We start from the raw sequence: 25,228 nt of genomic DNA, 5'->3' as shown, positions 1-25,228 counted from the left end.
TTTTATTTTTTTTTATTTTTTTATTTTCCCACTGTACAGCAAGGGGGTCAGGTTATCCTTACATGTATACATTACAATTACAGTTTTTCCCCCACCCTTTCTTCTGTTGCAACATGAGTATCTAGACATAGTTCTCAATGCTATTCAGCAGGATCTCCTGGTAAATCTATTCTAAGTTGTGTCTGATAAGCCCAAGGTCCCGATCCCTCCCACTCCCTCCCCCTCCCATCAGGCAGCCACAAGTCTCTTCTCCAAGTCCATGATTTTCTTTTCTGAGGAGATGTTCATTTGTGCTGGATATTAGATATCACCTCACACCAGTCAGAATGGCCATCATTAATAAATCCACAAATAACAAGTGCTGCAGTTGGATTCTTAACCCACTGCGCCACAGCAGGAACTGGCAATTTTTAAAAATAGTTTCTAAATACTACTTTCCACTGGAAGGAATCAGGGAAATGGCTAATTCCAGAGCTTGGGCAAACTATGAAGGTAACTCTGGCACATCTTTATGGCAGTAAGCAAAGAAATGGTAGGGTATCAAAGGGTAACAGGAAAACTTTCGCTTCAGACTATAATGATCTAAACTGGAACTATACTAACTATCTACAGAAAGCAATGATAAAAGGAGACAAAATATATGAATCAACTGTTTTCAGACTGCGCAAGACTGATCTCGAAAAACTCATGTGGTAAGGTTTACAATCAAACCACCTCTCCCTTCTAGGCACAATTCCCCAATGATAGCACAGTGAATTGAAGTCCTAACAGCTCAGCAATCCTGCTGAAGCTACAGAGATCAGGGCAGCTAAAATCGCTGGAACCTTCAGAAAAGTAAGAGCGTTCACTGCAGGGAGCCTATAATATCTCTATGGGGGTTCTCTATGAGTTCCTGGCTGAAGATTAGGCTGAACATGCATAGGGCATGACTCTCAGAATATTTTCCTCAATATGTGACTACCAATCATTAGCAGTGATACTGGAGTTCCCGTCGTGGCTCAGCAGAAACAAATCTGACTAGGAACCATGAGGTTGCTGGTTCGATCCCTGGCCTCACTCAGTGGGTTAAGGATCCAGCATTGCCATGAGCTGTGGTGTAGGTCACAGATGCGGCTTGGATCCTATATTGCTGTGGCTGTGGCACAGGTCAGCAGCTGTAGCTCCGATTGGACCCCTAGCCAGGGAATCTCCATATGCCGTGGATGTAGCCCTAAAAAAGCAAAATAAACAAACAAGTAAATAAATAAATAAAATATAAATAAAAAATTAAAATTAAAAATCGTTGCAATTCTCACTTAAAATAAAAATGAAAAAATGAAAAAATATAAATACAATAAAAAGAAAATATGCTCAAAGACATAAAGGAACATGTTGCCTTAATAAGTGACCAGATAATAAGTATCAACAGAGAAACAGAACATATAAAGAGATGCAAATGGAGATTCTAAAACTGAGGAGTACAATAACAAATGAAAATTTCACTTGATGGGTTTTAGCAGATAGCAGAATAAAAAGTCAGTGATGTTGAAAACACATCAATAGGAATTTTCCTATCTGAAAATCATAGACAAAAATAAAGTAAAACGAAGAGACTCTCAGAACCTTATAGAGTAACTATAAAACAGCCAAAATAAAACAGCCAAACTTTTTTTTTTTTTTTTTTTTTTTTTGTCTTTTTGCCTTTTCTTGGGCTGTTCCCATGGCATATGGAAGTTCCCAGGCTAGGGGTCTAATCGGAGCTGTACCATCAGCCTACGCCAGAGCCACAACAACTCGGGATCTGAGCCACATCTGTGACCTACACCACAGCTCACAGCAACACCGGATCCTTAACCCACTGAACAAGGCCAGGATCGAACCCGCAACCTCATGGTTCCTAGTCGGATTCGTTAACCACTGCGCCACGACGGGAACTCCCAAACATTCTTTTCATAGGAATTATAGAAGGAAGAGAGATTGAGAATGGGGAAGAAAAAATGTTTTGAATGACATAATAATGAAAACATGATTGATCAAAATTTGTGGTTCCTAGCTAAGGCAATATTTAGATAGAAATGTACAGCTTTAAGTGTCCTTATTAGAAAAGAAGAAAGATTTAAGGTCCATGATCTAAGTTTTTGCCTTAAGAAACTAGAAAAAGGAGAGCAAATTAAATCAAAAGTAAGTAGAAAGAAAGCATAAATAGCAGAGAAAGAATAAATAAGAAACAAAGAAAATAAAGTCAAAAGCTAGTTCTTTGAAAAGATTAATGAATTTGAGAAATCTCTAGCAAGCAAGACTAATCAATAAAGAATAATCAGTATCGGGAATGAAAGAGGGGATGTAATATAGATCTTACAGACACTTAAAAGATATTAAATGAATATTATTAATGACTTCATGTCAATATATTTAAAACTTAGATGAAATGGATAAATCTCTTACAAAAACACAAATTACCAGAACTGACTTAAGAAGGAAGAAAAACTCTAAGTAGTTCTGTATCTATTGAAGAAATCAAAGCATTAATAAACAAAGAAAACAAAACACCTTTCCGCAAAGATAACTTCAAGTCCAGATAATATCGGTGGTCAATACTATCCAACTTTTGAGGTGAGAACACTTCCTATGTCATTTATGAGTTCAACATAATCCTGACACCAAAACTTAATGAAAACCTTACCCCCAAAAAAGAAATGATAGTATCACTCATGAATAGAGGCACAAAATTCTAAAAAACCAAAAAATTTAAAATACATCTAGTAGTATATCAGATGATGAGCAGAGCTGACTCACATTGGAAAAATCTATTTAATCCATCCCATGAACACAATAAAGGAGAAAAAGCATCTTACCTCAATAGATACAGAAAAACCATGCGACAAAATTCAGTACCAATTCATAATAAAAAAAAATTCAGCAGAGTAGGAATAGAAGGGAAACTCCCCAATCTCTTAAATAACATCTGTAAAAATCCATAGCTAACATCATACTTAATGGTAAGAAGAGTGACTGAGAGGGGCAGGCAGGAGATGTGGAGGCAGGTGGGAAAGGGGGAGGGAAAAGGGAAAAAAATACAATAAAATGTTAACAGCTGATGGATACAGATGGAGAATATATAGGTAGCTACTGTACTATTCTTGTAACTTTCTGTAAGTTTAAAATGTTTCAAGATTAAGCTGAGAAAACATAAAAAAAGAAAACTAATTCCTTCCTATTTGTCCCAGAGTAAAATTCTAAAGTTTAGCTCCTGTTTCCCCCATGGGAGTCATTTTAGACTTCTCATTGACCTGGCTACCCTTTGAGTCAACCCTGTAGGTTACTGCAAGTCATCACTCATCACTATTCTACTGAAAAAATAAAACGTACTAGTAATCTCTACTCTTCTAACCAGGACTCAAGAACCTCTGTTTTGGAGTTCCTGCTGTGCTGCAATGGGATCAATGGAGCCTCTGCATTGCCAGAATACAGGTTTGATCCCTGGTCTGGCACAGTGGGTTAAAGGATCTGGTGTTGCCTCAGCTTCAGCATAGGTTGCAACTGTGGCTCAGATCTGATACCTGGACTGGGAATTCCATGTGCTATGGTGTGGAAACAAAACAAAACAAAAAACAAAACCTCTGTCTTGCTTAGCCAGCTTCAATGACTTCCCACTTGCTGAATCACTCCTCTCTGTAGACACATGTGCCTTGCTTGCTGCCATCTCAACCCATTCATTTACACTGTGCTCCTTACCTTGAATGTCCTCCTCCCTCATTCCCACACACTCTGGTCCTACCTGCTGTCAAGGCTTGCCTCAAGCCTCTCGTCTGTTAGAGAATATTCAATATTGATCCTACCCCTCTCAAACTCCCCTTGCTTTGGAGGCCTCTGCTATGCAAGTTTCATACTGAACTAAATTCCCTTATGTTGTTCTGCAGGAGTGTCATTTGTGGAGCACCCCCCAATAAGATTATTTTCTCCCAGCTAAGAATATCTATTTTTTGATTATATATTTAAGCAACGCTGTAGGAAAAAAAATCATTTAGCTTTAGACCCTAAATACCATTTTGAATTCTTTCAATTTGATTAGTTGAAATGCATATTTTTAACATCATTGTGTTCTGGATTTCCTTGCTGAATATTATTTATATTCACATTTCTGCATATGGATATGATCCAAATACCAGTCATTTTAATAGGTATATGTGTTTTTTCATGTTAGCATAATTTGCTTAGTCATTCATTTATCCCAATGAGATTAAATATTACTGAAAAAGAGAGTTTTTATTTATTCTACCTCCCCCCACTTCCCCCACCACAGAACTGGTGTAATGTTGCACATACAGTAAGAGTTCAATAAGTATTTCATGACTGGCTATGCCTTTGGCCGTATGAAATTCAATCACCAAGAATTCTTAAAAGTATTTGCCCTTCAACTTGTTCAATTAGTGTGAGTTTCATTCAGTTCTCATCTCTGACTACTCCTTACTTGTCCTCTACTCCAAACTTTAATACCCCTCCTATATTACTTCCTATGCAAAGCCAATCCTCCCAGTACCACTTTTCCTTTCTTCCAAGATCATTTCCTCCACAGAAGTCACCCTAATTAAAGAGATTAGAGTATCAAGTTGCAGATTATCTTTTCCAATTAAAGAAGAGATTATGAGGAGGTATTTTTCTCCCTGATCTTAGATCATTGGAATAAATTTAGAAGAGGAGATTTCAATAGCACTTTGTTGATCTTCTAGTCGCTAATTTAGTCTGCTCCACAGCTAAGGACATGATGGGAATATCCTCAGAACAACATTACTTCTAACCACCATTCAAAAATTAAAATATCTCCTTTTTAAGAGTTCAGAGCATATTTCATTTTATTTTTAATTATACAACAATTTCACAGGGAAAGTTATTTTGTTTATACTTGGAAGTTGTTTGAGAGACTCCTAGCTTTTGCCAGAAATGTAGACTCACATGCCCTCTATTTCTGCCTTTATGGTACTCCTCAGTTATCAGTCTAAAACCAAAGAATTTCTAGTGGAACAAACTGCTACCTTCTCATCACAACCATAGAAGTTCACAAATCTATAAATCTATATGCCAAAGTCTGATGTAAAGCCATTCTCTCATTATATAGAGTTGAATCCAAGTCCATATAATGTGTGAGTTTCATTATATGTTCTGTTCAAGTCCATCTAAAATGCATCTAAGTTAACCCACTGTATGCCAATAGGCCTTCACATCCTCCTTATTACCAGGTGCTATATCTTTTCTAGTTGACAAAGGTATCTTGTTATCTCTGCAGTTTTCCTTCATATGCCAGATCACTGAAAAGTGCTTTGTTATAGTCATCCTATAGAGGCACGGACTGTGAGAAGGCCAAGTTGGGGTTCAAAATTAAACATACCTTCTCATAAAATTGGTCACACTATTTCTTTCCCCTCTAACATGGAGATCCAGGCTAGGAGAGCAGAATTCCAATAACTGCCTAACACAGCTTACATTTTCTTACAGGAGCAATAGCAGCAAAAGTCAGAAAAAAAGCAAAGCAGACAGGTCAATGCCCCCTTCCCCAAAATGAAGTCCATGTATAGTCTTGGGACATAATTTTTCAGGTTAAACAAAGTAGCTAAATAGAAGCCCTTGAGTGATCTTTTTTTAAGAGGTAGTTATTTTCCCCATTCATCCTATTAAAAATCAGATACATGAGTCCTTTACTGGGTGTTTCTGCCAATAGCCTTTGTCAGGATATTAGCCAATTCTCTGCCATAAAGAATGACATCTTTAAGTAACCTATTCTTCATAGAGTAGATTTTCTAAATGACCTTATCAATTTAGGCCTAAATTTAGAGAATGCCAATGCTGAAGGATCTCATAAGTATTTTGTGGAGAAGAAGACAAGCCCACACTTGACCAATCAAGCTATAATCCTTAAAATCAGATGTTTTGCATTTCTGTTGTAGTGTAACCAAGTCCTAGATGCAGTCTCTGAGCCATCTTTGCTGTTTCCCAAGCCAGAGTTGATGGCTGGGCTTGCTTGCCTAGTGTGAATGGCAAGAAATATAAACAAGAAATATAGCCTGTGTTGTGGCTTCTAAAACTTTTAGAGTACTTAAAACCAGGAGGTTTGTTTGAATTTGTGCCTAGACTAGATTTTTCAAAAACTTGAGTCTTTATTTTCCTTGATTGGCAAATACAGGATAAGAAATTTCCAGACCTTGGTCCTCTGTCTTATGCATAAGGAGGCCCTTGGCATAAGTATTTGTAGGGATTGTAATGAAAGGAATCCCTGTCTATAATGAACTGCACAGAAATCATTATAACTGGAGTCACATCAGGCACTAAACAGTTATAAATGTTAATGAGTGAAGGGCATTCATTTTTTGACTTGAGGGAAAGAAAGGAGGGGAGAAAAATTAAATTTCTGAGCTCCATTGGCTATTCCAAGAACAGCTATGCAAGTGTAATCCAGATCTCTTTAATTGGCAAAGACCAAAGGACCAAAGGACCTCACAGACTATATGAAACAAAATTTTGTAGTACAGATTTGCCAGAGCAACTTTTCATGTTCCTCACACAATAAAGCCACTCAAATAGGACTATCATAATGAGAACACAAATAATTCTATCTTGTACATAAAATAATATTTAACAGTAGAGTAGGGGCTGAATTAGAGTTATTATAAGAGTAGCAAAATTGAAGTGAAAGAGTTAAAAGAACTGCTCCAAAGTGCCTCCATTTTCATCAGCTAGGGGCACTTCAGGATGTCTTTTATCCATCCCATGTTCGGTTTTGTTTCTGTATTTTGAAACAAAAAACAAACACTATACAAACAGGTACAAACCAGCATCAACCTACTAGTCTTCCCTGTCTCCTCCATGTACAATGTAAATAGAGGCAGAAAGGTATAAGAAAAAAGACCAACCACATTCAAACCATCTCCATTGCCCAGGAAAAGTTTTGTTTCAATGTTACAATTGCTGTATGTCCTAAGAGGTAGCTGAGGGTAAACATATGGGGAAGGGGAGACTGAATCCATTCAAACACATTCACTCTAAGAGGAATATCTTTTTGGGGTAATCTTTGTTCAAAAAAGCTCACTGCAGATATGACACTACTTAGCCCCAGGAAAAGGCAAAAACCAAAAACCCGTATCAAGCCACCAACAGCTTCACATTTGATAAAGGGGCAAAGAATTAAAAAGTTGATCTTTAAAGGGTATCTGCACATCAATGACAAGCACATCTATGTGTGTATATATGTATTTTTAAGTGAATCAATAAACAACAAGTAAACCAAGAAAAGATAGCTTACACAGGCAGCTGCGTTTTTTCAGTTTGCATTTTACACTTCCAGTTTTTTTCATTTTGGATTTAACTTGAATTACACTATTATAATATAGATAGCTTTTAAAACTCTCAATTCTTTTTTTTTTCTTTTCAGACTCTGCTACAGACATTATGATACAACCAAGTGAGGAAAATGGGATCCAGTCCAACAGGCCACACTGCTAGTTAATAATATCTCCAAGTATTTTATTTGAGCAATAATCAATCTAAGCCAAGATTGAAAGTGAAAATGTGACTTCAAAAGTAAGGCAAGGAAAGGCAGCCACATAAAATATGCCAGGTTTGAGATGTTATAGGTAAAATGTTACACACAAATACAGCTGAAAATGAGTCACAATATAAAAAATATGTTACACACACACATAAGTATTTAATGGGGAAGAAAATGCCAGTATACTGCCCTACCTTTACCATTGCAGGATCTTTTGGACTTCAGTATTGTTGTTCTATTTAATATAACCTGTGACCCACTTTCATGAAAGACTTATTAATATATTATCAATTGAAAAACAATACTATCCCTTAGCAACTTCAATTAGCAAGTATTTTTGCCTTAGAAAACAAACATTAGCCAAACTCCAAAACTCCAGCCAGCATTTATTGCTTTGAAAAATAGGCATGTACTTTAGCACCTAGGTTTTATACTTAATGAGAAAGTAAAGAGTATACATTTAATTCTAGAAAGTAACTGAATTAGAAGCCAGCACAAAGCCCCATCACAGTCTTTTGTTTCCATACAATAAAGCATTCCTCAATATCTTCCTGGCACCGTTACAGACAGAAAATCAATTTCTTAAAATCTCATGCATGGTTTGTAATTATAGCTAAAATGTATAATCAAAGCTGAAAGACATATATATCCAAGTGTTATTAAACAATGATTAAACTTTGATTGGGATATCAACTGGCTATGCTAATCTCTTAGTACAATCATGGCTGCCTGCCAGACCACCATGTTCTAGAAATAGATATTTCTTCTAAAGAAATTCCTCTTCAGGCAATCAGCTAATATTTCTAAAATTGGAGGCTTTAAACCTCTGCCTGTTAGGAATTTGGTACAAATGTTAAGATGTGAGGAACTAAAGCTCACTGATATTTGTCAAAAACTTTCATTGAAAGTATAATTCTGTGCACTCAATTAGAAGGCAAAGAATATACATTGTTAAGGGTTTCCTGTCTTCTCATTTGCAAATGTTTTTTCTCCCAGAAATGTTTTCTCTCTCACTAGCAAATGTAACCAACCTTAAGAAGGCCCTTAGTATTTTACCGTCCACTGAGAATATACTGTCATTGAAGTTGAACGAAATTCCACTGGTTTTCCAACATTTTCTCAGTGGTAGGCTAAAATCTCATTTTTGTTTTGGCTACTTTCCAACATAGCTGGATTACAAGCACTTCTCTTTAAAGATATTCAAAATTAAAGACACAGATGCTCACTAGATGCTCACAAAAAAACATACATTTTTGACTAAATAGTGAGAGGTTGCCAGCAACTTACCAGAATTTCTCTTTGATACCATCTTCAAATTTGTGCTGACTACAGAACAGACGACAAGAGCCAAAAGAAACGGTGGCTTCATCGTTCACTTTCCTTGGCAGCTAAAAAGTCAAAAAAGGATATGCAGTTTGAATCACAGATCTTGGCCTCAGCAAAGCAGCAGCTATAACTTCACATATCTCACACACACATCATAGAAACAATGACATTTTGGTGACCTCTGGCTTTATTTTTATGCAAATGGAAGAAAATGTGAACATCCACAGTCGCATCATGTCGAAGTTCCCCACTTAAAATTTTTCAATGGCTTCCCACTGGATTTAGGGTAAAATCTGAACTGCTTTGGTTAGACTTTCATGGGCCTATAGGTAGGGCCTCAGCAGCTTCTTTGATCTTATTTCATAAAACACTTTCCTCCTCACTCTCTATGCTCCAGCCACTATGGATATTTTTTTTGTTCCTGGAACATGCCTTCATCATTTTCTCCTCATGGCCTTTATATTGTTTTCTTGCTGGGATGTTCCTCCCCACTCTTCACTCACATTCCTTAAGATCCTACAGGCCTCAGTCCCACAGAAAGGCTTTTCCTGACTACCCAAAAGCCTCACTCTGTCATTCACTAGCTCACCTCCTTGCTTGTTTTATTCAGAAAACTAATCAGCACTGAAATTATTGTGTTTATTTTAGACAGGAAGAGTTTTTACTCAACTTTGATGCTGATGTTTCAAAATCTACAGCCCAGAATCTTAAATAATTGGAATGAAACTGTTCCAAAACCAAAAATAACAGAGAAAAGCACGGCATTGAACTGAGATATTGGTAAGATTCTCCCAAAGGGGAATGGGATTGACTAAAGCAACATCAGTAGACATTTGGGGAAAAGACAAAAATATTTTTAAGTGTTTATGCTATTAAGACTTTGCAGTAAATCAATTACTTATATGAGGGCTCATCTAGAATCTTTTATGAATTATAAGTACCACAGAAGAGTACATTGGGTTCATAATAAAACCAGGATAGAAATAGCAAGGTGGACCATGAGGTTGAAACCACAGTGATCCCTGAAATAATGGGTAGAAGTAAACCTGAGTGGAAAGGCAAGAACATGTTCTGGATAACATTTAAAGATCCAGATTTCCATGTAAGGATTTGTTTTCTGAATAACTGGTTTGTACTTAAAGGTGCAGAACCTTACCTAGAATGTAAGATTAACAGGATGATATCAAGTGTTGGGTAGGATCTTCTTTTCCCAGAATTGACCAAAAGATTCACCTGATGTCACAAACTCAGAAAAATTCCAGTTTAGTGTCTGAGGCTACCAGTTCAGCTATTTAGGGTATCTAGTTCCCTTATCATCCTGCTCCCCCCACCCCAACTCCATCAATAAGCAGAGGCCTGGGAAGGAATAAGAGGTCACCTTTTCATAATAAAGACAGGCTCCCCTTTCCCAATTGACATGCTGGACTTCCCCTGTACCATGGAAGCAGGAATAAGGAACCCTGGGGAGAGGTAGTATGTTGGAGATTTCCAGAGGACAAGTGTGCCGGAACTAATCCCTACCCATGCCCCAAACACCAAATTTCTGGGTCCCAAGAAGCATGGAAGGTGGACTTGGCATATTACCAAAGACACAAGTTGGATGGAGTCAATAGATGATTCTTGTCATAGGGCTTTGCAACATGTGGTAAATTGAGTACACTTGAAAGGAGAGTGGTCTGATGCCATCGGCTGAAATTCTGAGGGAAGATGTAATTCAATCTCACAAGGTACTTCCAATGCCCAGAGGAGATGCTTGGGGAAGAATCTCATCATCAGGCCTGTTATAACTACCTCCCATTCTTATAGTGCCCATAGAGAGCTAGAAGATCAGTTAGGACCAACCAAGAAGATACAGACAGTCAACAAGCATGTCTTTTCCCCCTCTCTATTCTCTAGTCACTCCTCTCCCAGTGCAACACAAAATGAGAAGGCACAGGGGCAAGAGGAGGAAGGGAAAATGCGTGAAAACCTACTGCACACCCTCCAAATTCCTAGCCATGAGAGCCACGTGTCTCAACTGCTTAAAGAAAAAGATAAAATATTTGAATCTGATAAGATCTTGGAATAAGTAAAGACAAAGTCTTTAAAATCAGAATGAAACTCAGAAAACACCTGAAAAATTTATAGACTCAGACTGAAATGTTTATTACTGTCTCTGACTCCCAGTAGGAAAAGGTGTAAATACAATAGAACATATAAAGTAGCAATTATTTGAAAAAATAATACCATTTTATGTTTCTACCTCAATGAGTTGAAACTTAATAAATCAGTTATATTTATTAGCTTGGTTGTTTTTACCCATTCCTTGACCTGTAGAATGTAAGCTTCATGAGGGCACTTAGTCATTAACTGTTATATCCTCAGCATCTATCATACAGCTTGCCACAAAATAGGTTATTAATAAATATTTTAATGAACAGAAGGAGAATATCAATGTAGATAATAACATCATATCAAGGGTTCAAGTAATACAAATCAATTGCCATTTTCACTGTTCTTTTTCCAAGGAGCCTATTTGTTTGAAATGAGATCTCTCTTATCTAATATATGACTGTCCAAATCCAAGATATGTCCCATTTCCTGCTGTAGGGCCCTCTATCAGTCTTCTACCCATATCCTCTTGGCCCTCCCTAAAAGTCATCTGCACAGAAATCTTTCTATATTTCTTTGCCAGAGGTGCTTCTCTATCTGCAGAAATATCTTGAATAGCATAGGAGGTTGACTAGAAGTTCCAGGTTGTTAATGTACCATGAATGAAATTATCACTCGATGCTGTAAGTTTGTGAATAAACACCCCAGGTAGCTCACCCCTTGGAATGTCCCAGTAGGATTGAATGGAAAATTGCTCATTCACAGTCTACTTGTTTTTCCTCCCTTCTAGTGTAATTTTGCTATTCCTTAATGGTACTTACTGGGATCACCTCACAAATACACTTCTTACACACAAATCCTTGTCTTGGGATATGCTTTTTGGGACATCCCAAACTAAGACTCTGAAAAGACAATTATCAATCCAACACAATTCTTTGTTTTATATAGATTTCATCCATCCAGTTTCCAGCTTAGAAGATTATATAGGCTCTGGACTTTCAAAAGGATTATTCAAATTTTTTCTTAACCATAGGTCACTATAGCTCTCCTGTCTCATCTCCACTCTTAGAACTTATATCACTCCAGTAATTTCTTAAACAATTCTTTAGAAATTTTATTAGAGTATAGTTGACTTATGTTATTTTCAGGTATACAGCAAAGTGAATTAACCATGCATATACATATGTATCCATTATTTTTCAAATTCTTTCCCCATGTAGGCTATCACAGAGTATTGAATAGATTTCCCCATGCTATACAGTAGGACCTTGCAACCTAAATGTCCATCAACAGATGAATAGATTAAGAAGATGTGGTATATATACACAATGGAATACTACTCAGCCATAAATAAAGAACAAAGTAATGCCTTTTGCAGCAACATGGATGCAACTAGAGATTCTCATACTAAGTGAAGTAAGTCAGAAAGAGAAATACAAATACCATATTATATCATTTATATGTGGAATCTAAAATATGGCATAAATGAAGCTATCTATAGGACAGAAACAGACTCATGGACACAGAGAACAGACTTGTGGTTGTCAAGGGAGAGGGGGGAGGAAATGGAATGGATGGGGAATTTAGGGTTGGTAGATTCCCAGTGACTTTGATAAGAACACTGGCTCAGCTCTGACTTAGCTCTTCCTGCTATATTCACTCAGTTACCAACTCAACTTGCTGGTTAGATATTATGAGTTTTCTGCACTCTCCTTACCCTCAGTTTATCATATCTGAGTCATGATTGTACCTTCACTATTTCTGTATAAAATCTGACAGTCTGTAAGGACTGTAATTAATTTGCCAAGATGGAATATCATTTTAGAGATTCTAATATTTTATAAATGATGGTAAAATTAAAGATTATTTGAGAAAGGCTTTTTAAAATGTTATTTTACCCAGTAGTTATAATTTTTATCCAAAACAAGAACTATATTTCACATCTGCTATTTCAGAGAAATTAGGGGTAGAAAATAACTGACCAAAAAATATTGCTGCTTCCCTGTCTAATTGACTCCTTCGTATTCATTGGGAAAAAAAATTTTTTTTGGTCTTTTCTAGGGCTGCGACCATGGCATATGGAGGTTCCCAGGCTAGGTTGAATCAGAGCAGTAGCTGCCGGCCTATACCACAGCCACAATAACACGGGATCCCAGTCGCATCTGCAACCTACACCACAGGTCATGGCAACACTGGATCCTTAACCCACTGAGCAAGGCCAGGGATCAAACCCACAACCTCATGGTTCCTATTCAGATTCATTAACCACTGAGCCACGACAGGAACTCCTATTTGTTGGGAAATGTTTAATGCCTGACTTTGGTGAAATCATCATTGGAATTAAAAAGGTTAACCACTGAGTTATTTCATATACCCCCCCTCTTGTCAGTGGGGGTTAGAAAAACTAGATGTGTCGAGTTTTTTAATTTGTATATTTACTAATCCTGTTTCCACAGAAGAGTTCATTGACTCAACCAACTTTGATGAATAGCAATTCTATTTGATGATAATAATTTGTTGAGCGTTTTGTGTGTGCCAGACATTACACTGGAGTGTGATATTTTATCCTACTAATGATCTGGTAAGGTGTTATTATCCCCATTTTACTTTTCAGAAAACTGACACTTGTAACTTACCCAAGTCCACAACAGTAGTAAATTAAGCGGAAAAAGGACTTAATTTTAGGTGTGTGACTACAAGCCCAAGCCCTTAACTGCTACTAAAGTATATTTATCCTAGAAGTTAGATACTGTGGAAGTCATAAACCATAAAGTAATGTCTAAGATTATAAAACATGACTTCTTGCTGTGTAGCATGCATGCATACTAGAGTGCTTAGTCAACTGCAAGACAATAAAGAACAACCTGTATATGTTAAGTGCTAAGGCGATATGGAGTAAGAATATTCAGTAAGTTTAGTAGCTTATTCAGTAGGTGATTAAGAATTCCCATTGAAAAGGGAAAATCTGCCAAACTGCCCATTCAAACAGTCAAAAAGAAAGGCTGGTGCAATCAATCTCCTGGTAATATTCATCTTCAATCGCAGTCGACCTGAAATATCAAAAATTTGACCTGATCAAGGAACGTTTTAGAACTGTGAGCACCAGGCTCCCAACATACATTTCCACACATTTGTTTAAATGAACAAAAAGTGTCAGAAGCAGCTGAGGTTCTCCCCTGGAAATCTCTCACACTGAAATTTAGCTTTATTACATTATAACGTTTTCCTCTTGGTGATTTTACAACCAACTTACTGTTGTGTGAAGAAAGTGTACAGAAGCATGTATAATACCTTATATGTTGGCAATTATACTGCTATTCAATTACTCCAAAATTCCTTTCACCCCTACCCCCAAAAGAGTCTTCCCCTTACTGTGGCTATAAATATTCCTGAAGTTCACATCCCCCTGGCTGTGTGTTTACTCATCCCCTAAGGTTAGCATGCAAAAAGCCCAAAAGGCCACAGGAGGAATTATAAAGACTGAAGACACTGGCACACTGGCTAATGAAGGCATTATTATTCCTCTCCTTTGAGTACCAAATCTTAATATGAGTAGGGCTATCCTGACAAGAGAGTTTTTAAAAATGTAATTGAACTAAATCTTTTGACAGATAATTGTAATGATAATGTTATGCTCGAATGGTTTTCAAGTAGTTTGTAAATTACCTTCTCCACTTTATTTTTGTTCCGCCTCTTAAAGTACCAGGCTTGTCAGGTTCCTGGCTCAAGTTAATTTTTTATAGTGTCTGTATGGCATACTCTTAAAGCTAGAAACCAAAACAAGTTTAACTTATGAATATATTTTGATGCAATTAAAAGACCCAACTAGATATATCAGCTAGCTTTCAGAGAATATGCAATTATATCATTTCTTAATACATCCTTGTCATCACAGACAACTTTGTTAGGATGTTTTCCAATCATTTGTACCAGCCAGTCATATAATCTCCAACAAATTGGAAATTACAGACACACAGACCACATATATATCACATATTATAAAGAAAATTAACATATTATAAAGAAAATTAGCTTTCAAAGGCAGTTCTATAGTCAACACACATGAATCTCCATCTCATATCTTCTAATTCTACAGTCATCTGCAATGAAGTCCAGTATTCATGTAGAGATGGCCCTGAGGCTCCTGTTATATCTTCAATCAGGAAACAAAGATGCAATAATGTTAATGAGATTCTACCTACTAAGGAGGAAAAGTTGGTTCCAAATTTGACTCAAATTTGTAAAACACTTCAATAGTTATATAGTCCAACCATCAACCAATCAAGAAATTATTTGTTACCATATTCCTATATCTACCTTTCTCTCAAGTACTTTCTACTTTTTAAGGTCAAATCCATGGCATGTGCTATGCCGCAGCTGTAATGCCAGATCCTTTAATCCATTGTGCTGAGCCTGGGATCAAACCTGTGCCTCTCTGCAGTGACTGGAGCCGCTGCAATCAGATTCTTAACCCACTGCATTACAATGGAACTCAAGTACTTCCTGTTATATGACAAAAACTATAAAACATGGCAACCCATTATATTACTAGCTTTAATAGTCATAAATGGAAGTAGAAAGAAAGAGACATTGAGACTAAAACTAAGAAAGCCAGAAATACAGAAGTAGGAAAAAAAGAGATATAGCTAAAGATAGAGAGGCAGATGGATAGGAAACAGATGGAAAGAGAAAAAATACACACATATAGGAGAAATGGAGAGATAGATAAAACATATAGAGAAGCAGAGGTTGAGCAAAAGACAGAAATAGAGAGCAAAACGCTGACATATCGAGAAAGAACGGAAACTAAGAGATAAGAGGAATTAAGGGGAAATTCTGAAAGATAGCAGAAGTGACAAAAAGGGCAAAAAGAGAAGCAAAGAGGAAAAAATTGGTTCAAGAAACTCTAGTGTTCCATGGGCATGACAAAAACTGACTGACTCTCTCTCAAACTATTAGCTATTATTTCTTTCTCCTGCAGTGATTATAGAGTTCATAGATTTTGGCTCAGCATGCAGTCCTCAAAAATGGAGTCTTCATTTCACAGTCTTCCCTGCAGCTGGATATGGACAGGTAATTGAGTTCTGACCGTTAATATATAACCAAAGTGTCTCATTCAAGAATAAGTCTTTTCCAATGCTGGTCCAGTCGGCAAACCTAAAAATAGTGCATATAAGGTGTTATGAGCTGTTTAGAGGAAAAATCTTCAATCATTACTCATTACTAAATGGTCTCCACTATTTCCCCATCATTCCAACTCTTTCTTCCTTCAATAAAAATGTGTTTGTCAAAATTCTTAAAATGTAATATGCACTTTCATACACTCTTTATGAGATTATAAATTGGTAATAGCATTTTGGAAGGCAAATTGGCACTTTAAAATTTAAAGTGCTCAATTCCCTATCTAGGACTATATACTACAGAAATCCAAATAACCATGCACAGAAATATATACATGTATAGGGATGGTCAATACAAGATGTATTGTAATGGTTAAAATCTAGGAATGAACACATTTTCCATAGAGAATTGGTTGAACAAGGTATAGTATATCCATACTATGAAATATTAAAGTTATTAAGGAGACTGAGATAGCTATGCCTAGATATGTGTAGATCTGTAAGATGTATGAAAAACAAATATGATCCTTATATATAAGGGAAAAATCCGTGTATGTATGTATGTGTGAATGTATGAGAATTTATACAAAAAAAAAGGTTTGGAATTTTTAACACTAACTCATAAGAGGAGAGTGGGATAAAGTCCAACACTGAATGATAAACTTCACTTTTTACTTCATATAGTCACAGTGTCAGTAATTCTGTTCTCCAAATATTTATATCTCTTTGCCTTCAGGCAAATAATAGGATTGTGCTTCCTGGCCCCATCATGATTTGTGAGGCATGTGATCTAGCCAATTACTTGTGACCAAAAGTCATTACTCATACTTATGTTTCACTTCTTCAGGTCACTCCATTTACTTGTCAATATGATACCTTCTAAAACTACCTTTCCCTCTGCCACAGTGAATTGTATTAAGATAATGTTTGCTCCATCAATCTGGGCCCCAGAATGAAAAGTTGTAGAGCAGAGCTCCCAGCCAACATGTTATAAGCTGTTATAAGCCACCAAGATTAGGGGATTGCTATAACAGCATAATTAAATTATTCTGACTAATACGGTTGACATATTTAAAATTTATACTGATATGATATTATAAAAATTTATATGATGCCCAGAACAGCAACAATATCCTCTACATAGAGTATACACAATGTAATGAGACTATTATACATCACAAGCCAAATTCAGTATACTCATTAGATGATAACTATTTCAAGGGCAGGAACTATGGTTTATTCCTTTCTGCATCCCCAGCACCAGTGATAAGAACATACTAAATGTAAAAACACACTCTACTTGAATGTTGATTGTGTTAAATGATTTTTATTCTAACCTGTAGTTTTATATAAATCCCTATGAAATGACAATGTGTTGCTTTTAATCTATTATTCCTAATCATCAAAACCAGTTCAAATTATAAGGGTATTATTCATTTTTTATTAAATCTCTCATCTAGCTTTACACATTTCATTAAGTGGCTTTCTCTGCCCTCAAGCAAATAGATAACAGAAAATTTTGAATAAGCTAGGGCATAGAGCAGAGACCTGTGGACTACCTCTACAGACCTCACTACAAGTGTGCATTGATCATTAATCTGATTGATCAACTGGATATGAATCCATTTAACTGTACTAGCCCATATCAGCATATCTTGTCATGAGAGATAGCTCATTTGATAGACTAGGCTTCTTTTTCATGTGCTATATCAGTGCAATAACTCTACCAAAAGTAAACAAAAATTTTTTAGCCTGATTTTATCCAAAAATCCATTTATTTATATATTTGAGGAATTTATTGTGTGCATACAACAGGGATACAAACAGGAACACCATAGGTGTGGTGTGGTGATCCATGTGATTGCAGTCTAGTAGAAGATAAAAAAACATAATAACAGTGAACTGCTTTAAATATAATGTGAGGAGGAACAGTGTTTTTGAGAGCAAAGAGAGGAAAAGTGAAATCCACATTTAGAAGAGAAGACTTTCTGGAGAAAAAGAAAACTAGAACATGATAGTAAAGATTGTTCTGAGAAAGCATGGTACATTCATTGCATTGAAATAAATTAAATATGGCAAAACCATAGAGTATTAGATAGGAGGAAAAGACAGTTAACACTGGAGAGATGAGCAAGGGTCAGATCATACAGTGGTTGAATTGTCTATAGTATATCTAAGCACAGATGTTCAGTGGGAAACTGGATCACTGATAGGAATTAAAGAAATAGACTTGGAGTTTCTGCTGCAGCACAGTGGGTTAAGGACCCAGCATTGTCTCTAGTGGCATGAGTTTGATCCCCAGCCTGGCATAGTGGGTTAAGAATCTGATGTGGCCACAGCTGTGGTGACTTGGATTTGATACCCTGCCCAGGAACTTCCATATGCCATGGGTGCAGCCCAAAAAAAAATAAAATAAAATAAAATAAAAAAAGGAAAGAAAGAGACTTAGGAATATATATTTGGTAATCTTAAGCATAGAGCTGGTATTTAATGTCACAGGAGTAGCTAAATTATCAAAGAATAGACGCAAAATTGGCAGGTGGCCAAGGACAGAGCCCCTAGAAACACCAACATTTAAAAGATAGGCAGGCTCAGAGAAGTCTACAAAAGTGACAGGAGAAAAATAACAAGAGTGGTATAAGGAAAACCAGGAGTGAAGCCAAGAGAATAGCATATTTCTAGAATGACAACTATGTTAAATGCTACTGGGTAATCTAGTGAGTCAAAACTAAAAAGTGTCATTTTTATGTAGCCAAGGGAAGGCTGTTAGCCAAAAGACTGACAAAAACAAATCAGTTGGAGTAGCAGGGTTAGAACTAGACTGGATATGTCAATTGAAGAGTAAACTGAAGGTAAGGAAATAAAACAGTGAGTGAAGACAACTCTCACAAAGAATAGCTATGATCAAAAAGAGAGTGTGTATAAGTTTACACTATGGGGTCAGAGAAGGAATTTTTTAAATAAACTGACATTTTTCTCATGATTACACCTGGCTTTTAGGTTTTGGGGAATAATACCAGAATCTATATTTCTTTAGTGAGAGAGGAGTGAACAAGCTTTAAGGAGCTGAGGGAAAGGAGCCAAAAAAAAAAAAAAGGCACTAGCTGAAGAAAGAGAAAACACAGGGTTAATCTACAGAACAAGAAGCCTAAAATAATACAGGGATAAGGAAACATTTCTGAAGCTCAAGTGGAAGGATTTTCCATGCACTGGAGGATTTCCTTTTTTCCAATTAGAAATGGAAGGAAGGAAGAAATGATAGGTGAAAGGAGACATAAGTTTGTCGATCTTGTGGTGGGAAGTTGCCATCTTGTGGTTTCTGCATTCTCTGAGAAACAGCTGGCAAGTTTATCTAAAGAGAAGGTAGGATAGGAGGTTTGAGAAAGCACATGCCTTTTCAAAATTTAAATAGTTCATTCTAGGATTTTTCAAGCATTTTCTATTAAATTCATCAGTTTAAGTTTCTGGAGCCCAAGCTGTGGTTTTTGTTTTGTTTTTAATTAAGAGATTTGACTTTAACTAATATTCTTATACTTTCATTGCTTCTACGACTTACTGTAAAAAGATTTTCAACAAGAATTGAGTGGTAGTAGCTAAAAGGGCAACTTTTCAGTTCACTACTATGCCAACTGACTTTCTAATCCTATTAATCCTTACACCTCCCTTTTTCCACACCTAATTGATGGTATTTTAGGAAAAACATTAACATTACTTTGGTGTAAAATATGGGGAAAGTGAGGTTCAGTGAGATAAATAACTTTCCCTATAGCGAGCAGCCAATTGGAGGCAGAATAAACAATCCATGTTTTATAAAAAATTTTCCTGTCTATCAGGAACACCAGTGACAGCTGACTGTTGATAGATACAGATATATTAACACAGAAAATGGGACTAAACTCCTTGAAATATTCAGTATCAAGGACACAGCATAACTTTAAGTGCCAAGTAATAAAAACTACATGGAGATGTCAGAAAGAATATTTATATCAATGGACACTCCTCTAATAGTATAATGCATCTAATTTGTGCTGCTAGGTTTAGATAAATGACACTAATTCTACATATACTGTTTCCTGTATTTTTAACTATAAAGGGATGATGAAAACATGTGCCCCATAAACAACTATGAAATAATGAATATTTTTATCATATTGTTTTAAAGTATTCTTTACTGTACTATATCATATGAGGTTTTTTTTTTTTTTTAATGATGGAAGGGTGCATGTCATACATTATCTGGCTTACTTACCACTCTAAAGTAGGACAATGCAGCCTTGTGAGCCCGTTTCTCTTCTTACTAGCTTCATGACTTTGGACACTATAACCTTCCATTTACTCAACTGAAAATGGTGGTAATAGTAGTACCTACTTCATAAGCTTATTGTTTGTATTATATATAACTCATATAAAATGCCTAACCCATTCATTATCAGATACAGGATAAGTGATCAGTACATTAAATGTACTGTAATTAAATAACAGTAATTAAATGTTAATTATTGTTATTGTTGCTGATGTTGTTACTAATCGTACTTGGGGAAGTCAGAGAAGATTTTGCAGATGAAGTGACACTCGGAGAAAGAACAGTCCTCTTTAATTGCAGATGAATTATCAGTTCCTGCCAGTTTGTTGCTATACAGGTAATGCAATTCGCTAAGCTCCCTTGGGCCAGATTGTCTCTCACTGTATCTTTGATTGTTTCAATTGTGGTGTTTTGTAGATAACTCTTGAGACAACACCTTGCATAGAGAACGGGTGGGACAGTGGAGAGCTGATTTTAATTTTATCCAGGGACGTGTTGCCTTGAACTCGTCTGTTAAAAGCGTGAATCCTTGTTTCTCTTTTAACATCAGATGATCAGAATGTCAGCAGAGACCGCAAATGCCAGTTTAATTTCACTTATCCCTAATCACTTCCCTAAGTATAAAGATTTTAGTAACTCAACTTATCCATTCCTATTGTGCAAAAAGAGCTCCCCAAATATCACAACGTGTCAGCGAGAGAACACAATAAAGATGACATGGTGAAGATTATGATGACCTGATGCCATTTCAAGACATCCTAAGGCCCCTAAAGCCCAAAGGATCTGAAAAAGAAGCCTTGGTGATAGAAGTTTAAATCATAGGGACTCCTCACTGGCCAATGGCTATAAGACTTTGGAGATACACTTAGGCTAAATAAAAGTATCCCTTTTCTCTTTTCTCTCCTAGTTTTCAAAACAGGAATATTTATCCTGCTGTCCTACAACTGATGTCCATTGCCACCACAAAGCATGAACCCAGGCATCCTTCCTGCACCCTCTATGTGTAACCCTCCTCTACAGTTTCTTCAGAAATAATTATTGATGTTTTCACTTTTTATAACTTCCTTGTTTTAACATCCTTAAGGTTCTGGGTATCAACTGGTTCACCAGACATAATCATCCCTGATGAGTCAGTGGAGAAAGTTAGACTGATTCTTGGTAATAAGCATATTATTATCTATTTATTTATTTTTGCTTTTTAGGGATGCCCCCACAGCATGTGGAGATTCCCAGGCTAGGGGTCAAAGAAGAGCTGCCTGCCTACACCACAGCTCATGGCAACGTGAAATCTTTAACCCACTGAGCAAGGCCAGGGATTGATCCTGTATCCTCATGGATGCTAGTCAGATTTGTTTCCTCTGAGCCACGATAGAACTCCTGGGAACTCCTAATTTTTTTTTATTAAAGTATTGTTGATTTACAATGTTCTGTCAATCTCTGCTGTACAGCAAAGTGACCTAGTCATACATCTATATACATTCTTTTTTTCATATTATCTTCCACCATGTTCTATCACAAATGACTGGATATAGTTCCCTGTGCTATACAGCAGGACGTCATTGCGTACCCATTCCAAATGCAATAGTTTGCGTCTACTAACCCCAAACTCCCAGTCCATCCCACCCCCTCCCTCTTGGCAATCACTAGTCTGTTCTCCATCTCTATGAGTCTGCTTCTGTTTGATAGATAGGTTCAGTTCATTTGTGCCACATTTTAGATTCCACATATAAGTGATATCATATGGTATTGGTCTTTCTCTTTGTGACTTACTTCACTAAGGATGAGAGTCTCCAGCTCCACCCATGGTGCTGCAAATGGCGTTACGTCACTCTTTTTTATGGCTGAGTAGCATCCCATTGTTTATATGTACCACATCTTCTTAATCCATTCACCTATCGATGGACATTTAGGTTTTTCCATGTCTTGGCTATTGTGAGTAACCTGGAAATCTTGTCTCCATATCCCTAGAGTTCTCATGATATTTTAATATAGCCCAAAACTTTCCTATAAATGCCCAACTATAGCCTGGGATCATCCCAATTGTTTCTTAAAATCTTTCTCAAGAATTAACCCCTTTCTTCCAACTGATGTTTTATTTTTTGATCTCCTTTTTGGCTGATATAAACTAGTATTATCCATTATATTAACAACAATTTTTTAAATAACATACTCAGTGTAAGAACAAATGCTCTCATATACTGGCAGTAAGAATATAAATTGCCATTCATTTTCAAGATTAGCTATTATATTCCAATATAATAACTTTTAAAAATTACCTATCTCCAGTGATGCAATCGAAGACTCATGCCTAAGGATGCTATTCTAGCATTATCCATAGTAATAAAAATATAAGCTATCCAAAAATACAGCAAGGATTAGATCAATTACAATATGTCTCTATGATAGAACGTGATTCTGCCTTAACGGAAAATTTTAGGCAAAAACAAAAATTCAAATCTTTAACCCAGTATATCTAAGAAAATAATCTAAAACATAATTAAAGATTTATGCACTATTATGTTCATCTCAAGAATATTTATGCTACCAAAGTTAGAAGTAATCCAAACGTGCAATAATAGGAAATTTGTTAAATAAATTATGTCATACGGTACAAGATTATAGAGTCATTAACAATTGTGTTCAAAATTTTAATGATATTGGAAGTGCTCTTGACATAATGCTAAGGGAAGTCAAGATATAAAATTATAAGTGCAGAATGGTATTTGTAAAAAGATTTATGCAAAAGACTGTTGTATAAGATCAAAACTGAGATCCAGGCTTAAAAAGTTCAAAAATAGAAGAGAGATCAAATTATATCTATATAATACATATTAAGCATATTATTAAAATCAGATGATTTTAATATGATAAAGTTCTTCTTATGTGATGTTTAGAGGAGGCAACCAAAGGACATGAAAATAGGATCAAATGCTACATTTTTATTGTAGCATTATTAACCATAGCCAAGACATGAAAACTGAAGTGTCCATTAACAAAAGAGTAAATAAAGAAATGTGTTATGTGCGTATGCGTGTACACACACACACATACACAGGAATGTTATTCAGTCATGAAAAAGAGAAAAATTTTGCCATTTGTGACAACTTGAATGAAACTTGAGGGCATTATGCTAAGTGAAATAAGAGAAAATACTATGTGATATAACTTACTTGTAGAATCTATAAAAATGGAATGGTGGTTATCAGGGGCTGGAAAGTATAGAAAATTGGGAGATGATTGGTCAAAGGGTACAAACTCTGTTACAAGATTAACAAGTTCTTAGGATACAGCATGGTGATTATAACAAATGATACTGTATTACATACTTCTAAATTGCTAAAAGAGTAGATCTTAAATGTTCTCACCACAAAAAAAAAGAAAGTGTGATCATGTGACAGCATGAAGTGTTAGCTAATGTTGTGGTGGTAAATCAGTTGAAATACATAAGTGTATTGAGTCAACACACTGTACACCTTAAAATTATACAATGTTATATGTCAACTATATCTCAATAGACTGGGAAAAAGAGACATTATATATCAGGCAATTGGGGGCAAAAACAGTGTACAAAATTAATAAAAAGCAAAATTTCAACCATAGAGATACATAGAAAGAGAACAGGAAGCTAGAGAAACAAACACACACACACACACACACACACACACACACACACACACACACAGAGCCTGGAAGGAAACATACTTTACCTTATATGTGGTTGGTAGGATTATAGAGTAAGAGTTCACATTATATTCATCATTATTTACAACATGTCCACAAACAGACAACATTTTAAATAAATATACATATTTTAAAATGAGTCAAACCAAAATAGGGCATATCACTAATTGCTATTGATCTTACAGGGGGAAAAATGATTATGAGGCAATACTATGAAAAACAGTATGCCAGAAATTAGATAACTTAAAAGGTCATATTTGTAGAAAAGACAAACTACTAAAACTAACCAAGAAAAAGTAAAAGTCTAAATAGACCTATAACAAGTAAAGAGATTAAATTAATAATCAAAAAGCTTCCCAGAAAGAAAAGCCCAGGCTCAGATAGCTGTACTGGTGAATTCTATCTACTGAACATTTAAAGAGGCTTTACTATCAATCCCTCATAAATTCTCTCAAAAAATAAGAGAGGGGGGAATAATTCCCATTACATTCCTGCTACTAAATCTGAGAAAGACATCACATGAAAACTGTAAACCTGTATCTTTTATGAATATAGACTCAAAAACTCAAAAAAAAATACTATCAAACTGAATTGAGCAACATAGAAAACATAGTATACATCATGGCCAAGGAGGATTCATCCCAGAAATACAAACCTGGCCTAACATCTAGAAATCAATCCATGCAATACACCATCTCAACAAAATCAAGGAAATTAATCCCATAATCATCTCCACAGAAGCAGAAATAGCATTTCACAAAATCCAACATCCTTTCAAGATAAAAGCACTTAGAAAACTAGAAATAAAAAGGAAATTCCTCAGGTCATCCAGGAAAAATTCAGAAGGAATATCATAGGTAATGGAGAAACATTGAAATCTTCCCCCCTAAGACCAAGAACAAGACAAGGATGTCAGCTCTCACTTTTATTCAACGATGTACTTGAGGATATAATGAGTCAGATAGGCAAGAAAATAATTTAAAATATTTAGATTGAAAGGAACAATAAAACTATTGCTGTTTGCAAATGCTATTTATTGTGCATAAAAATCATGAGATCAACTAAAAATCACTAGAGTAAACTAGTTCAGCACAGTTGCAAGACACACTATCAACACAGGAAAGTCAATGGTATTTCTATATATTATCAACAAATAAACTGAAATAGAAAATAAGAAAACAATTCCAT

The 25,228-nt window shown here is 35.9% G+C and overlaps 1 protein-coding gene across 1 annotated transcript in view; it reads right to left on the bottom strand.

The window, feature by feature from the left end:
- The window catches only part of IL1RAPL2 (interleukin 1 receptor accessory protein like 2), a 1,116,804-nt gene that overhangs the window by 1,027,459 nt on the left and 64,117 nt on the right, over positions 1 to 25,228 (bottom strand). The window contains exon 2 of the mRNA XM_001925154.7: positions 8,807 to 8,907. Coding sequence (XP_001925189.7) covers positions 8,807 to 8,888 — 82 coding nt within the window. The 5' untranslated portion in view covers positions 8,889 to 8,907. The remainder of the gene's footprint in view (positions 1 to 8,806; positions 8,908 to 25,228) is intronic.

Source organism: Sus scrofa, chromosome X (genome assembly GCF_000003025.6).
Source record: "Sus scrofa isolate TJ Tabasco breed Duroc chromosome X, Sscrofa11.1, whole genome shotgun sequence".
Taxonomy (NCBI): Eukaryota; Metazoa; Chordata; class Mammalia; order Artiodactyla; family Suidae; genus Sus; species Sus scrofa.
This window is presented reverse-complemented; position numbering and strand designations above follow the sequence as displayed.